General features: G+C 36.1%; 1 protein-coding gene across 3 annotated transcripts in view; it reads right to left on the reverse strand.

The window, feature by feature from the left end:
* The window catches only part of Gda (guanine deaminase), a 98,171-nt gene that overhangs the window by 13,107 nt on the left and 68,486 nt on the right, over nt 1-16,578 (reverse strand). For all 3 annotated transcript variants that reach the window (XR_009228200.1, XM_058584008.1, XM_058584009.1), the window contains exons 6-10: nt 14,795-14,822; nt 12,567-12,674; nt 10,202-10,309; nt 8,440-8,537; nt 5,511-5,578 (exon numbers count right to left, since the gene is read on the reverse strand). Coding sequence is in view for 2 of the 3 variants with exons in the window: in XM_058584008.1 (XP_058439991.1) it covers nt 5,511-5,578; nt 8,440-8,537; nt 10,202-10,309; nt 12,567-12,674; nt 14,795-14,822 (410 nt within the window). In the remaining variant the exon portion in view is untranslated. The remainder of the gene's footprint in view (nt 1-5,510; nt 5,579-8,439; nt 8,538-10,201; nt 10,310-12,566; nt 12,675-14,794; nt 14,823-16,578) is intronic.

Raw genomic sequence — 16,578 nt, forward strand, 5'->3', positions numbered from 1 at the left:
GTGACTTTTTTGTCTTATTTTTATTTTGCAATGATGGGGACCACATTCAGGGCCTCAGGCATGCTAGGCAAGCACTGTACCACTGGAGATGCTTCTTCAGCACCTTCCAGATGCCCAGGTATGTGCTCTGAGAAAGAGGAACAATAAAAGAATCAAAGCCTGGGCTTTTGCAAAGTGAACACAAAGAGGGATCAGAAGCCATTTTTCTAGTGATGTCCACTGGCATCCAAGCAGGGTAAATCAGGGAGGGAATAATGGGTCTTGAGAAAGCATGGAATCTGGATTGGGTTCCACAAAGAGATCAAAGAACGAGTGCTTTGGGAGTAATGGAAAAAACCAAGTCAGGATGGGTAATCATCACTGCAAAATGAAACACTGCTACATGCAGGTCATTTGTTTTAATGAATTTATATGTATTGTTTATGTAAACTTGTTGTATACTTTCAAATTTTTCTTTCATATTACTGTTTTGGGGTTATTTACTATGTTTGCTTTGACTTCCATGCATCTTTCCTATTTTAGACAGGAAGCATTCTGCATAATTCTGCCAGTAGTTATCTTTAATATAGATCGAGGATTCCTAATCAAAAGATATAAAATTTCAAATGCTCCAAAACATGATGACACCACAGTGGAAAATTCCACACCTGACCTCATAAGATGAGCTGCTGTCCAAAATGCAGGAACACTAAAAATAGTGTCTAAAATTACATTCAGTCTATGTATATAAATTATAAATGAAACATAAATAAATTTTGTGTTTAGATTTGGGTCCCTTACCCAAGGTATTTCATTATACATATGCAAATATTTCCAATTTTTAAAAATCTGAAATCCAAAATACTTCTGTTCCCAAATATTTTGGATAAAGGCTACTCAACCTGTATTTTTATATTGCACAGTCAAAATCAAAATATGATATGCAACTCACTTTTTTCTGAGACGAGAAGTTTTATACACTTATAATTTGGCTGCCACTTGCCAAGTACATCTTACACAGATGCTACAACTTGGGTTTTGTTAACAAAATCAGAAGACAGAAGAATTTTTAGTACTTAGGAAGTTATTTCTTGCAGAGCATATATTATTTAAATTTCTATAACATTGAAGACATACAAATCATATAAAGAAAATATAAAATCAAAACTGAAGGATCTGACGCTCAGTTTCAAAAACAAGTATGTATTCAGGACCCAGGAGCCTCTTTCTGATTTATGTTGCCATTCTGATAGTTTTTTAATATACATTACTTTTAACATCATACACGTTGAGATGAATTTTGGGCTTTTGCTTTTATTTTTTTTTAATCATTTCCACATTTTAATCTTATTTCTACTTTAACTGATAACAGCTTTACTATAAATTTTATTGTTCTATTTCTTTCTCACATAATGGCACTTCATTTTGGCCCACCAATAAATAAATGGTATAGATTTTTTACCTAATACTAGTCAACAAGTATTCAATTGTTAGTCTATGTCAAGAATCTAAGAAGATCACATATTAACTTTTTATTTTTTCCTCAAAGCAATCTTACAAGGTGTCTACTATCATCAACTCCATTTTAGAGACAAATACCAAAGCAAATTGACAAGGTAACTTGCCACTAGGTCAAGGTGTCTAGACTCGCCAGACAGTGGCAGAGAAATTGGACCCAGTTGTTCTTAATATGTACATTGTTCTATTTCTTTCCCACATAATGGCACTTCATTTTGGCCCACCAATAAATAAATGGTATAGATTTTCTAGTTATTTTTTTCAAGGGGTTCAGAGAGATTACTTTCCAAGGCTTTGTCCAGCTGAGAATTTTGTTGCCTTCACATATGAAGGAGAATTCGCCAGATATAATATTTTCGGCTAATGACTGCTTCACCCCCATATTCATTTTTGACTTTGGTTTTGTGTGTGCTAGCAAAAAACATTTGAATGAAAATTGTTTTAATTGTTTTGTTGACAACTGAATTTTTCACCCTACATCAATGTTTCCGGAAGTGTTTTTGTTCTTTGTAATTAAAATATTGCGCAACAACATGCTCAGGTATAATTTAACATAAAATGGGGCAAGCACTTACAACATAGCTCCTTCTTAAGCTCAAAAAAAAATATCCTTTAAGATTTATTATTTGTTCCATTGACTCCAGGACCTCCATCAGAAGGCCCCTGTGTTGGCACTATGCCTTCTGCCCTCCTCATGGATCATCCTCTAACACCCTCTTCTGATCTTTGCTCCATTTTATTCCCCACATCATTGAATTAGTTTTTTGCAACAATTCTGTTTCTTATATCCGCCTACATAATTGGTTTGTTCTTGCTTTAATAGAGATATAATTAAGATATTATAAAATGCATAGTACTTGGATATCCAGTTCAATAAATATTAACAGTTATACACAGTTTTAACTACCTTTCCAAAAAAAAAAAAAAAACAAGATATCAATCATTTCCACTACTCCAGCAAATTCCCTATGGCCTTTTCTAGTTAATTCTCCTAACATCACCTCCAACACTTAGGACCACTTCCTGATTTCTGTGAACACAGGTTAGTTCTGTTGGTCCCTGGATTTTATACATATGAAATCATACAGTATGTGCTTGTTTTATCTTTTTTTTCACTTAAGATATTTTTGAGATGTACTCACGTTTTGTATATATAAGTAACTTGTTTTTTAACTTCTGAGTAATATTCCATTATGTGAATATACCACAGTTTGCTTTTATCTATCCTCCTGTTGACAGATGCTTGGATTATTTCAAAGTGGCAGCTTTTATGAATACAGCAGGTATAAACATTCTTATACAACTCTTTTTGAAAACATGTTTGTTCATTTCTCCAGGATAAATATCCAAGAGTGAAATTCCTGGGTTATATGTAGATGTATATTTAACCTTATAAGAAACTGTAAAACGCTCTTCAAAATGATTATACCATTTACCATCTCTCCAGCAGTGTGAGTTCACATGCTTGTATTTCAATTTTTTTGTTTTCTTTTTCCACTTTGAAAATTTGTATTTTCATCACCATTTGCTATATTTTCATAGTGTCATGTCTTTTTAAACTCTAAGGATGATGACAATTTTTAGAGATTTTCTTCTGGATCAGAAGTAGATCATTATTAGATGTTTGCTCTCATTCCTAAACTGCCTTTTCTTGTTTTGCAATGCTTTTTTTGACAGGCTTCCTGCAGGTTTTTAATATTTTAGCAAGTCAAGATTTGCTCATATTTGTTATAGACACAGTGCACAAACTGTTCTTGGGCTTCCTCTCTATTCACAGTATGAGGCTAAATATCTCCCAAACTCTATAAACAAAGGGCAAATTGATAACGTAAACATCATGTCTAGGAAATAGTGGATCCCTAGGTGGCTATGGTGATAAAGACTGTAAAAATGAAACAACATTCTCCAAGCTAATACACTAATATGTCACATTTAAGCAAACATTTGATCAATATGTTTGCCAGAATGTTCCCTATGCTTTTTCAGCCACAGTGATACAACCCAGTCAAGAACTGAAGAAACTGCATGATGAATTTAAATCATGGGAATTTTCCTAGAAAAATTGAGAGAAATACCTACCTGATTTTTTATGTCTGCTAAATTTTTCATATTAACTAACTGTAGTGGGTAGCAAACTCTTGGCCATTTTTTCCCCTAACCTTTAAAACTTTCCTGTGAAAATAAAGAAACTAAATCACTTCCTTTAACATCAGTGATGATATCCCAATGTTATCCCAATCTTAATAATTTACGACTTAAATTAGAATTTTTAAAAATCCTAACTACTTTGATTCTATATAAAACTGGAAAAAAATCTCTAATTTAACATACCTTTCTTGATAATTTTAACAAAATAATAATGAATATTATTGTGTTTTTCTAATTAGTTGCTTGATGTAAAATATCTCATTGTAATAAACTAGAACTTGAGTTGTTGCAGAAAATGGTGAGAACTACCAATTTCAATATGCATGCAGCCTCACGTTCTGAAATATCAAGAAGACAAAAGCATCAGGAACACAAAAGAAAGACAAGTACAACATAAGTTCACTCATAATGTGGAATCCAAAAAAAAAACTTGACCTAATAGAAGCTGAGGATAGAATGGTGGGTACCAGAAGCTGGGGAGAGTAGTAGGGAAGGAGATGTGGGAATAGGTTAATGAGTAGGTACAAAGCTACTATTAGGAGAAATAAGTTCTGGTGTGCTGTTGCACAGTAAGGTGACCATAGATAATGATAATGTACTATATATTTCCAAAAGGCTGAAAGAAAGGATTTTGAATATTTTCACCATAAAGAAATGATAACTGTTTCAGAAGACAGATATCCTTATCCTAATTTAAATATCATACAATATATATCACAGTACACCCCATTAATATGTACCATTTTTGTGTCTACTTTAAAAGTTTTAGAAAAATAACCTCTTGTGCCCAATTTCATCTTCCTTTAAAAAATTTTTAGTTCAGTCATACACAGTAATAAAAGAAGGCTCACAGTAGATGCCTAGACGTTTAGGCTGACTCTCATTTTCTAAGTGAGCAGCAGTGCACACACTCAGGAAAAACAATTAAAATGCATTGTAAAGAAAGAGTGTATTGCTAACCCAGCTGCCACGTAGAATGTCCTTCAGCTGGGTGAGCATCAGACTACCTGTCGAAAACCAGGAGTCCCATTTTGGCCAAACAAGGGTTAAAAGCAAAGCTGGTTCTTATAGTGTCTCAGAATTCTCAAAGTTGACAAAGATGGAATCTGACCTTGCTCACTATGGCAAAGTCAAATACATTTTCTTATGAGACAGTATTTGATGATGAAGTTACTGAAAACACACACACACACACACACACACACAAATCCAATCTTATAATAACCTTATAAAAACCTAGCCAGAAGGACAAAACAATAAGGGCGGGGGAAATAAAGAACCTTTAAAATACTTTAGAAGCAATGGTCCTTTATCGCCTAACCTCTAAACCACAAACAGGGTTAATGGCTTTCAGGGTTTAGTGTCATAGAAACATCTCTCTTCACAGACAAGTTCCCATTACTTCCAACCTCACTATTCAGTTAGATACTTTTAACAAAATAATAATGAATATTATTGTGTTTTTCTAATTAGTTGCTTGATGTAAAATATCTCATTGTAATAAACTAGAACTTGAGTTGTTGCAGAAAATGGTGAGAACTATCAATTTCAATATGCATGCAGCCTCACGTTCTGAAATATCAAGAAGACTACCAATCAAATTCATGTTTCTTAAACATAAAACTGTTATCTGCAAATTAGTTGCATCAAAAGTTTTTTTTAAAGAGAGAGAGAGAGAATCTTTAATATTTATTTATTTATTGTTAGTTTTCGGTGGACACAACATCTTTGTATGTGGTGCTGAGGATGGAACCCGGGCCGCACGCATGCCAGGCGAGCACGCTACCGCTTGAGCCACATCCCCAGCCCATCAAAAGTTATTTGCTGATTTACCAATGCCACAGTTTCACCAGTGAAATACTGACCTGTCCCCAGCCCTATCTTCACTTCATGTTTCAGGACCTCAAGCACATTGAGAAAGCCACTGCTGAGCCTGTGGAGAGAGAAGATTTCAGAGGAGATTCATGCGATTCCAACAATGGAAGGTCACTTAATAATAATGAAAAGCGATATCACTGAAAATGGCGTTTCCCATTGGATCATCTCTCATGCTGACACAAATACACAGTCAAACCAGGCCATCTGAGTCCTGGAGTACAAAGCATCATCAAGAGCTGAAGTTAATCTCAGGAAGATACAAAGCATCAAGAGATAAAGGGAAAGTGGAGAATCACTTATATGAAAAGAATAAATGAAGAAGTTAAACCTTACAATGAGTCCAAAAGTCTTATCAATATTAAATTTGGTGGTGGTGGTGGGAGAGGGGCGGGGGGACAAGGATTGCTCAGGATTGAACCCAGTGGCACTTTACCACTGACCTACACCCCCAGCCTTTTTTAATTTTTATTTTGAGAAAGGGCTTCACAAAATTGCCAAGGGTGGCCTCAAACTTGCCATCTTCCTGCCTTAGTTTCTCAGCTATCTGGGATTAAAGGTGTGCACCCCTGCAACTGGCTCTTAAGTATTTTCTAACCGACCCACTCATCTATATTAGGAAATAGAAATTATAAAGCACTGCCCTTCCTCTACTTGCAGAACAATTTGTAACCCTGAATAAGCAGTGATTCATATTAAGGCTCAGAAAACAAGACCCCAAAGAAGCAACCTCAAAAATCAAAATCTTCCTCTGACCTAATCCTGACCCCTTTCTTCTCCACAAGACAATCCATAGAAACTAGAATTTTTTAGGCCTAGAGGGTGTAAATCATTGGATCCATGGCACTAAAACAGAAACTAAAATTTCTCTTTCCAAAAGTGAATCAGAAGCTAGAACCCCCGTTCTTCAAAGTAAGCCATAAAGCCTAGAAATATTACTCTTCCCCTGCTTTTTTCTTTTGAAGCTGGCCATGGAGAAATTGTCTGACCTGCTTTGTTCGACAGAAGGTCATAAGACCCTCACTTCAGAAAGGATCCTGCCCCATACCTGGGAGGGAAAAAAATACTACACAGAGAAGCCAAGAAGAATCTGCCCAGCAGAGTTCACTGGGTTTCCCACTCAGCCTCTTAGCATTAGATCAAATCCTTTTTGTCCAATTATGTTCCTAAATGGTTGTCCGTGCTTCATCAAATCAAAGCATAAAAATAGAGAAAGTTCTCTATATCTTTTGATTTTTTTTATTCTAAAACATTCCATGCATGTAAAACTTTGCTTAAATAAATTTGTTAAATTTGTCTCTCTTTTGTTATGGAGGGTCGGATATGACTCTCAGGTGAGAAAAAGTATTACCCCATTACTCTCCTTCACTCTCAAGATAAATGACAGGTGTGAACAACTAGAAAAGGGTTGCAGTCTGTTGAATCTGGGTCTGAAATTTCAAATGCTGCCTCTGAGGGTGCAGCAACTAGGAGAGACAGTTTCTGGGCTGAATTGTGGACCTCATGACTCTGAGCTTAATAGATGTGCTGCCTGTCTAATAAGAGAAACTAAAGCACATCCTTAGAAGTCCAAGAAGATGCAAAGGCCAAACTAGTCTGCTCAAAAATGCACATTCCAAAACTCCAGTAAACACACAATAAACCTCTCAAATTTGTTGGAGAATGGTATTTAAGCAAAAATGTTTCCTTCAGAAATTTAACTTCACATCCAAATTTGCAAAACTGGATGAGTTTCCATTTAGAGTATGTTGTGCAGTGCATTCAAACACGGGATGGTAATTCTTCTCATATGGGGTCACTAGACCATAATTTAGGTTACAGAGGGAAGATGCTCTACCATGTGACTATATCTGAAAACTCCTCAAAACAGTCCAGAAAAATGTCCTGTGGCTCTAAGTCCCCTTCACATACTGCCACTGACACATACTTGTGCCATTTGCGAAGTCCCTAAGCTTCCAACTGCCAACACCTCCAGCCCTTGCCAAGGAACTTCTCCTACTAGTAAAGTCCTCTCTGCCCTTGTTTGGGGACGGTCAGAAGTTCCAGGGAGTTAATGGTTCTTCACCCCCATTAGCAGCCCTCTCCCAATCACTATTGTTTATATACTCACTCCCTGAGATTTCTTAAAGAATTAAACTTCAGGAGCCCATAGTGATAACTCGCTTGATGATGCATTCCTTACTGACTTCCTCTTGTATTACTTCTATAATGGTACTCTCTAAGATCACTTCTTAAATAAACTTGTGCAAGCATGGATTTTTCACCTAGTATCCATTGGTCCCCATCGTAGGATCTATTAATTTACTGAAAATGATGCAACATTTTTATGTTTATGTTTTTTTCCCCAGAGATACAAGCCAGAAGTCATCTGAATCACTTATGAATTCATAATCTTTCAAAAGGTTAAGACCATGTTATAAAAATATTTTATATTCTAGGGAATGACAAAAGGAAAAGGTCCCTCCTGGGCTGCCCTATGTGAGCCAGTACCCTGTCAGATCCAGCACACTGTGGAACATTGGCTTCTACTGCACTGCACTTCCTCCTGACTCCAGAGCTCCAAAATGTGGCAACACTGCCTCCCTGGAGCACTGACTGCCATGTGCATTCTTACAGTCCCCGGCTCTAAATCCTGAATTTCTGTTGTATTTCCCATTATTCATTTTTTGTGCACATTTCAGAGATTTTAGGAGATGTGTTTTCAAATTCATACTCTGCAAAAAAAGTCCTCTTTTATATATTCTTCTTTTCCTCCACTACAATATAGGCAAATGTCCATTTATCTAGTTCCTGTCCCACTAAAACATAAATATAAGACAGATCCTGGAGGAATGAATGACTGAGAGAACAAAGGCTTTTTTGACTGCCGAAATGCAACATGCACATTCATAATCTTGCAAGCAATTATTGCCTACTCACGATAAATTAGAATTGGGACAATGTGAGATGGATGCTCCTCGTTCATTGAAGATGTTAAGTTCTTCTGCAGAAAGGTAGCAGCCATGCGCCATCACTGTCTGGAGAGAAGATTGTCCTACATGGAGTTTATCATTCAAAAATGCTTACATCAGTATTGACGCAAAACAAGATAGTATAGGGAGAAACAGAAACTGTGACTGGTGGTCACCACCTTTATCAGAACAGTTGCAACAGTACAAAATCCCTAGGTATAAATCTTAGACTTCAGAAAAGGCCTGTAAAACATTGTAATACAAAAGTCTCAGCAAATTCATGAATTTCACTAGCATTTCTTTTGGTTGATCCATAAAATAATGAGGGTTTATAGAGATGATGTACAGCATAGAGTGTCCAACCAATTTGAGGAATTATGATTCTATTATTTCTACTCTAGAAAATTGTCAAACTGCTGCTTTCTTTTCTAAGTCTATGTGGTGAGCTACCTATAGAGCTATATTCACCAGAACTTTCTAGAAGTAAGTTTTCCCTCCTCAGCACATGAAAGCTGTGAAAGTTACCCTGCAAAAAATTGTTCTTTATTTCTTTTCAGTTTTAATATAGGCAACTATCTTGATACCATCAAATAATTTTTAACTCACCAATTTTACATTTTTCACAAAAATTAGGGGAATGTACTATCTAATAACCATTAATTCAGAAGGCAAAATTGGTCCAAGAAAGCAGGTACCGAACACATATGAAATATCTTTCGATTTTCAGTCTTGGAAATATTTGTGTGTTTTCTTGAAAGACTTTACTCTCAAGATTATATTTTTCCACAGTATAAAACCTATATCTAAATAGCTTTCTCCTTTGGGAGGCATGGTACAGTGACCACAGAATTATAATTTAAATAAAACTTTCTCAACCTCTGTGCAAATAAAATTAACATGCAAATTGAAGTTTAATTTATTAATTATATGGAAATATATGTAAAGAAGGATGAAAATTATAATGTAGCTTTTACATGATTTATGCAGAGTGTTAACCTTTTGAATCATCTCCATTCACATAGTAACAAAGAAATTATTTGCTGCAATAAACTCTACCTGCAGTTTGTATATTTGCTTGAAGGTCAAGGCCAAAGGGTATATTATTGTAATGAGGTCTCTAGTCACTCATATTAACTTTAATTAATTATTAAATTAATACATACTCATTTTTTTTCAAATCTCAGAACTTTAAAATAACAAGTAGAAAGCTCTGCTTTCTCCCTCAGGAAGAATCATTTTCAACATTCAATATGTGTCTTCCAGCTAGTCTTTTCCAGGTGAGAATGTATTCCTTAATACACGCACATGCATCAAACTGGATTGCACATTCTTCCTTGTAAGCCTGGACACTTCATTCTTCATGGATGTTGAACAAAATTCTAATTGTATATGTTCTATAATGCAACCAATGCCCTCCTGATACCCCTTTTAAAACTTTCATATGTAAATTAATATCCCTATTCATATTTCTTACACAAAGGATCCTTAGAAATGCATCTGCTGACTTAAAGAAAGGCACATTTACATCCTAATGGAGCTGTACAAGTGTCCTTGGACCAATGACATTCCCACCCTCAAACGAAGCCTTTAAATTTATCTACTGAGAGGAAGCTTCACGTCCATATTTAGCTACACACAGACACACACACACACACACACACACACTAGGTTTTACTCTGGTTTGGTAAATGTGTGCATTTACTTAGATTGCACCATGATACAGCATTTACCTTATTTGTCAGAAGATTGTTTCTATCATAAACATCTGTGTAGTGTTTATAATTGGGATATAAGTTTTTCACAGCTTCAACTTCATCACAATTTTCACTTATATGGCTCTAAAAGAAAAAAAATAATATTTTCATTTTTTTCCAGAAAAATAATAGAAATTCTATTTCCTGCCTCAAAATGGTGTGCTGGTTTCTACTTACTGTATAAGGAACCTTATCAATGGACAACAAAGACTGTGCATGAGTTTTATTTAAAACAATTATATGCATCATATACACCAATATATGACAAATGGAATAGCATGAACATGGTGTGTGTGTGTGTGTGTGTATGTGTGTGTGTGTGTGTGTTTGTGCATGCACATGTGTCATCTCAAGGCAAATTTTTCCAATCAAGTCTTTTCAAATTCCAAACTGTAGCAAGAAAAAAATGCAAAGATCTCCTTTAAGACAGTCAAGAGCCTTGCTGCTTATACTAATTTTTCTCTTCTGGTGTTGACTTTTAAGCAAGAGTTCAACAGCATGGTTCACTCATAAGAAAATTGAGAGTTGAGTTTTAGCCCAACGTCTGACCCTGATTATGTGTCTTAGGGCAAGTCAGTTCTTTTCTTTGAGTCTCTATTTTCTCATCTCTTAAGGAAAAACTCTAGATGAGTGATTTTCCAAATTCTTTTAGCTGTGAATATTTTAGTCAGGTTTTATGTTTGACAATCCATAGCAATCCATTATGTGGAAGGCATAAACAGGTTCAGAACGAAGCAGCATTGGGACCCTGGGAACCTGACTCCAATCTGTCTCCTTTGTTGGCTTTCTGAATGAGTTCTGCAGCAGAAAACAGTTTGGAAATAACTGAGCTGGACAATCCTGCAGTCATCGAGAAAAAGTCAATAAGAATTCAAAGCAAGCGAAACAAGTGAGTCTGGGACTCCCACACCAATCCTTCTCCAAGGTACCACAAAAGCGTTTTTAAGATGCTAGACTGGTATGGCAGTATGTAAAAACGTGGATGTGTAACCGATGTGATTCTGCAATCTGTATATGGGGTAAAAATGGGAGTTCATAACCCACTTGAATCAAATGTATGAAATATGATATGTCAAGAGCTATGTAATGTTTTGAACAACTAATAAAAAAATAAAAATAAATAAAAAAGATGCTAGACTGTAGAGTAACCACCCCAGTCCCAAGCCTAAAACAACAATCATTTCACATCAATTGGTTGTAAGTATATATTATAGGAAATAACTCATGAGCAAATGCAATGCCATTTCTCTCTGTGTGTAAGGTAGAATATACATAGCCAGATAATTTTTTAAATGATTTTCTAAAATAGCTACTCCACTTATAGAGAGAGATCTATTCCCAATCTTGAGGAAGCAGACAAATAAAATACATTGGCATAGGAAAAGAAGAAAGGACAACCAGACGATACAGGTCATTTTGGAAAATGTGAGTTTTTCTCATTTAATTTTTTTCATATAATTTTAAATGTCATTTGTATTTTATTCTTTGAGAAAGAGAAGTATTCTGTTTCCAAAGTAGAAACATCATCTAAATTTTGAATGTTATGTCCAGGAGATCATTGTGTGAGATTGAACCCAAAACTCAATTCTTATAGATCACAAATAATAATAGTATTAATAATGGGGAAGATGAGACTAGTTAATGGGACTTAAGATAGATCTTTAAAAAAAAAAACTACAATATGGCAAAGAATCAATGTATTGCCTTTGCCCAATTTGACCTTTCCTATAAGATAGTCAATTCTTAAGAGGAGAAATTTTAGTGCAGTGTGTAATTAAGTCTGAATGGGGGGAGGGGAAGCTCCCAATTTTAACCCAGCTGTTAGGTTTTAAAAGTGTTATTCCTAAATTGCAACAACTTAATGACAAAGTAAGATATACTTTTTTTTGTTCCTGATTTTAAATTAGAAACTAAGAACAAAAGGGCTTTTAAATGCATTTTTGTAAAGCGGAAATTAGGTTCTTTTGGTTTTCAAATAATAGCTGGTTCCTCCAAGAATGAAGATATGGAACACTGAGAAAGTATCAAATAAAAGAGAAGTAGGAAATAAAGGCATTAAATGTATTCTACAGAGAATAAGTAACCAGTTTGTCATTGATCTTCCTTATCAAGATGTGTTTGTCTCTTGAAGACTGATGGAAGAACATTGGGAATAAAAGGAACTTCAGGCTTCTTACTTGCAAAATTAAAGAACTGGATTAGGTGACCTTCTGTAAGGGCATTTCCTGCCCTGTTATGACTGGACTCTAGGAAATCTCAGTAGAAAAAAATGGAAATTATGATTTAGAGTACTGAAAAATCTTGCTGGTCAGGACAGAGGCACAAAACAGAAGATACCTACCTGAATGTGCAAATCATGGGTTTTAGCGATGTTGCCAAGTTCACCCATCAAAGTCTCAGAGCAGGAAAGGGAAAAACGTGGTGTCACTACGGGCTTCACTCTAAGATACTGGAAATGACAAGAAAAAAATTGATGAGGAAAATATGGATATTATAAACATGTAGCATACTTGAAAATGCATATTTCATAGCAAGGTGACTTTACTTCATTTTTGAGGACAGACCCTGATTCTAAAAGTTGGTGGAGGCGCTGGGTTTCATGGAAACATCTCACCATTGAGACTACAGCATGCTCTTCAGCACCAAGTTCAGAAGAAGAGGACTCCGTCCCAAATGACAGACACTCCTCTTCTCCCCTCCCATCTCTTCCCCTCCTCTCTCTTCTCCTTTCCTCACATCAATGTGCAAAGATGAAGTCTAGAGTGAATGACCTTTATGAAGAGCATTGGAGGCAGAAAGAGAAGTTCTTTAAAGGAGAGTACTGGAGAGAAGGCAAGTGTGCTGGGGCCTATTCCTCTTTCTACATCTTGAGGAATGTGGTGGCTCCAAGCTCCCTGAGAACTATTCTCATGCAGGAGCAGCGTTGGTGCCACCAGAAGAGAAAAGCCTTTTTTCTCTTCTGGGAGGGAGAGAAGCACTCATAGAGGGTTGGTGGGGATAAGGATCTACAAAGTTCCACCTAAGATTTCCAAGGTTAAATTGGAAGAAACTCTGAGGAATCCTGTGTGTTCCATTCAGATCATAAAAGATGGTAAGGGAAGGGTCAGGCTTGCCAGTCTAAGAAATTATCCCCTGGAGCCACGAACCGACCTGCTGCAGTAAAGGCAGGAGGTAGCATTGTCTGCCTAGGTTCACCAAGGCCAGGGCACTGCAAAGGGGGTGCCTCACTGACTGGTCACACAGAGAAGAAGGCAGCAGCGGCCAGGGCACTGGGGCTGAACAATGCTTGCTTTTTAGACCAGACCAGGGTGTGCAAGTGACCAGAAGCAGTGGTGAGGTAGCCACCAAATAGTCCCATAGCTTCCAGGTTCTACTCATCTGCCCATAACATGAAATCCTCTCCCCCATTTCGAAAGACCAGTTCTGTGAAAGCGAAAGGTCCCAGAGGAGAAGGAAAACCACCAAGAATGGGAAAGTTGCCTTGAGATGGTGACTCTCAACTGGGCAGTGACTGAGATTTTCATACTTGAGATCCACTAAAAGCTTAGGGGACATAGGATGAAATTTACCCAGCTTACTAAATCTAGTTTTTCTGTTGCACGTAAGCAAGGGCGTTGGGAGCCAAGAAAAGTACATGCAATTGTAAGAATGAAGCAAACTGCACAATTTTCACATATCTGAATAGCGATCAATCAACCCCACTAAAATCAGTTAACAGATTCCGATTTCAAAATTGTGTCTTAAACAAAACACAGTGTTGAGCAGTGTTGCACAAGCCTTCAGTAAAAAAAAGCAAAAAAAAAATGCCCAACTTTTGTTTCTAAGAGTTCAACTTTTGGGATTTCACAAATAAGTGAGTTCATGTAGTATCTATCTTTCTGGATCTGCCACATTCCACTTAATATAACGTTCTACATATTTATCTATTCTGAACCAAATGGCAGAATTCCTTTCCTTTTTAATCACTAAATAATAATTATGTGTGTGTGTGTGTGTGTGTGCAGGCACAAATATGAGTTGTATTGCATTTTTTATACACTCATTGATCCATGGACACTTAGATTCTTTCCGTATCTTGACGATAGTGAATAACACTGTAATAAAATGGGGGTACAGATATCTCTTTAACATACTGATTATATTTCCTTTACATATATATCTAGAAGCAGGAGATAGAGTTCAAAGGGTACAAATTTTCAGTTATAAGATGAACAGTTTCTTGGATCTACCATACAGGTCAGGTGATAATGGATGTGTTAATTAATTTGATTGTGAATATCATTAAACAATTGTATGCACATATCAAACCATCACATTGTGCACTTTAAATATGTGCAGGCTTCATTTGTCAACTGTTTTAAAATTTTAAAAATATTTTAAAATCTTAAAAATGCTTGACCTCAATGAGTTGGATTGACAGATCCTCTGTGACAACAATTTAAGGTTGTAAGGAAATACTTCTTTATGCTTGGAATAAACCAAATGCACATGGACCAAAATCTATCAAGCAATTTAATAAAGATGAATAGAAAGACAATTCAAACTCAAGCTGTGAACACTTTTACTTACATTCCTTTGAAGCATTTCTGACACAAATCTGAAATGAAGCAACAAATGGGAATTTAGAAAAATTTAAGCATTTTCAAATAAATGTTTTAAAAGGGTGAAAACAAGATCCTTACATGTCCTAATTTCCATGCAAACATTTCTAATGCTGCACATGTTTCATCACCACCAATTAAAGATTAATAAGTAGTAATTACTCTGCTCTCTCATTTGCAGCCAAAGATGGAAGGCAAAATCACAGGGAAATGTGATGTTATCATCTAGCATCAGTTGGGCTGTTCATGAGTATTCCCATAGCACTCAAGCTGTTCTACCAGCTCCAACTCTGTGTGGGGGAATATTGCAATATGTTGTGCTCCACGGATATTACCAGCATGGTGTCCTGTGCACCTGGAAGCATTTAGAAGTTATGGGATTCTCCACTGCTAATTCCCCTAAAGTGGAAGCTACTCACTCACATGATATCACCATTTATTCCCAAGGGCACAGTCTTGTTGGGGGAGGGTGGATATTGGAGTAAGGAATAGACCAGAGGTGGCTATAAAACATGCAGTGAATGGGACACATGGTGACAAGTGTAAATAAAGCCTACGGAATGGCTCCTTCTGCTCTGGCTGGAAAAGTTTACTAGCTATAATTTCCTTTCTTCTGGTATACTCTTTCTTCTAAATAAAATATGAATTAAGGTTTACAACAATGAATAGAGGAGTTGAGCATACACCCAGAGCTAAAGGGAAGGTGGGACCTTTCTCCCCTCTGTGAGTTTGCAGCACCCCCTATCTTCCTTTTCAGGGGACACACTGAAAGTGAGAGAGGCCCAGGGAACGGAAACAAAGTTGGGCTTCTAAAAACTTGCATCAGGATAGGTTATTTTTGGGTAAAGATTTATATCCAAGAATTTTCTTCTATGTCTCTTTGATGTTGAATATGATATAATGAAATTCCTTGTCAAGTACTCAAGGTACTATGGAAAAGCTACAGAAGATTATTCAAGAAAATACTTATTTGTTCAGTAGAATTTCTTTGTATTGAGATGAAATGATAAAAACCCGAGATCTCAAGCAATAAAATTACTTACAACCAAAACTAATCTAATGAGCAGGCCACACATACTTAAAACCAAATCCAATCTTCAGGAGAAGCACTGATCCATAATACAGGATAGGAAAGCAGTAAATTTTAACAAAAAATCCTTCATTTTACAAAGGGATTGACCTTAGGGGTCCTACAGCAAGTTCCTAGAGGCTTTAAAACATAACTTTATAGACAAATGTTGACATGAAAAATTTTTTAAGGAATATGCCAGTTTTATCTAGTTAGGTAACCAACACAGTGACCTCGGCAAATGGGAAGAGGAACTAATGCATTAATTTGTCTTCCAACTTTATTATAAATCATATGAAGACTCCACAGTGTGTTGACACATCTTGAGATATATCTACAGACTGTATTCTCAGTCTTTTAAATAAAAATTCTGCTTCAACTGTGTGGAATTAGGGGAGAAAAGTGAGAGGAAGGATGCTAAAAGCTTCTATAGAAGCGCTATTGTACCACAGGAGAAAATCATGTGTGTCTGGGATCTCTGAAAATATGCTCTACTTTAAGCCTTCAAAGTCTTTGCAAAAGAAATTATTCCTTGTGAATTTAGAAGCAACCCTTTCAAAAATATATTTACTTTGAAAAAAAAACCCAATCACTTTCTGCTCAACTCTTATTTTAAGGGATATGAGCTAGAAAATACATATTTCACAGACATTTCTATTTTCAAAAGCTGTTTTACTAAAATA

Source organism: Marmota monax, unplaced genomic scaffold (genome assembly GCF_021218885.2).
Source record: "Marmota monax isolate L192 unplaced genomic scaffold, Marmota_monax_Labrador192_F-V1.1 WCK01_AAM20220418_F8-fsc00059, whole genome shotgun sequence".
NCBI lineage: Eukaryota > Metazoa > Chordata > Mammalia > Rodentia > Sciuridae > Marmota > Marmota monax.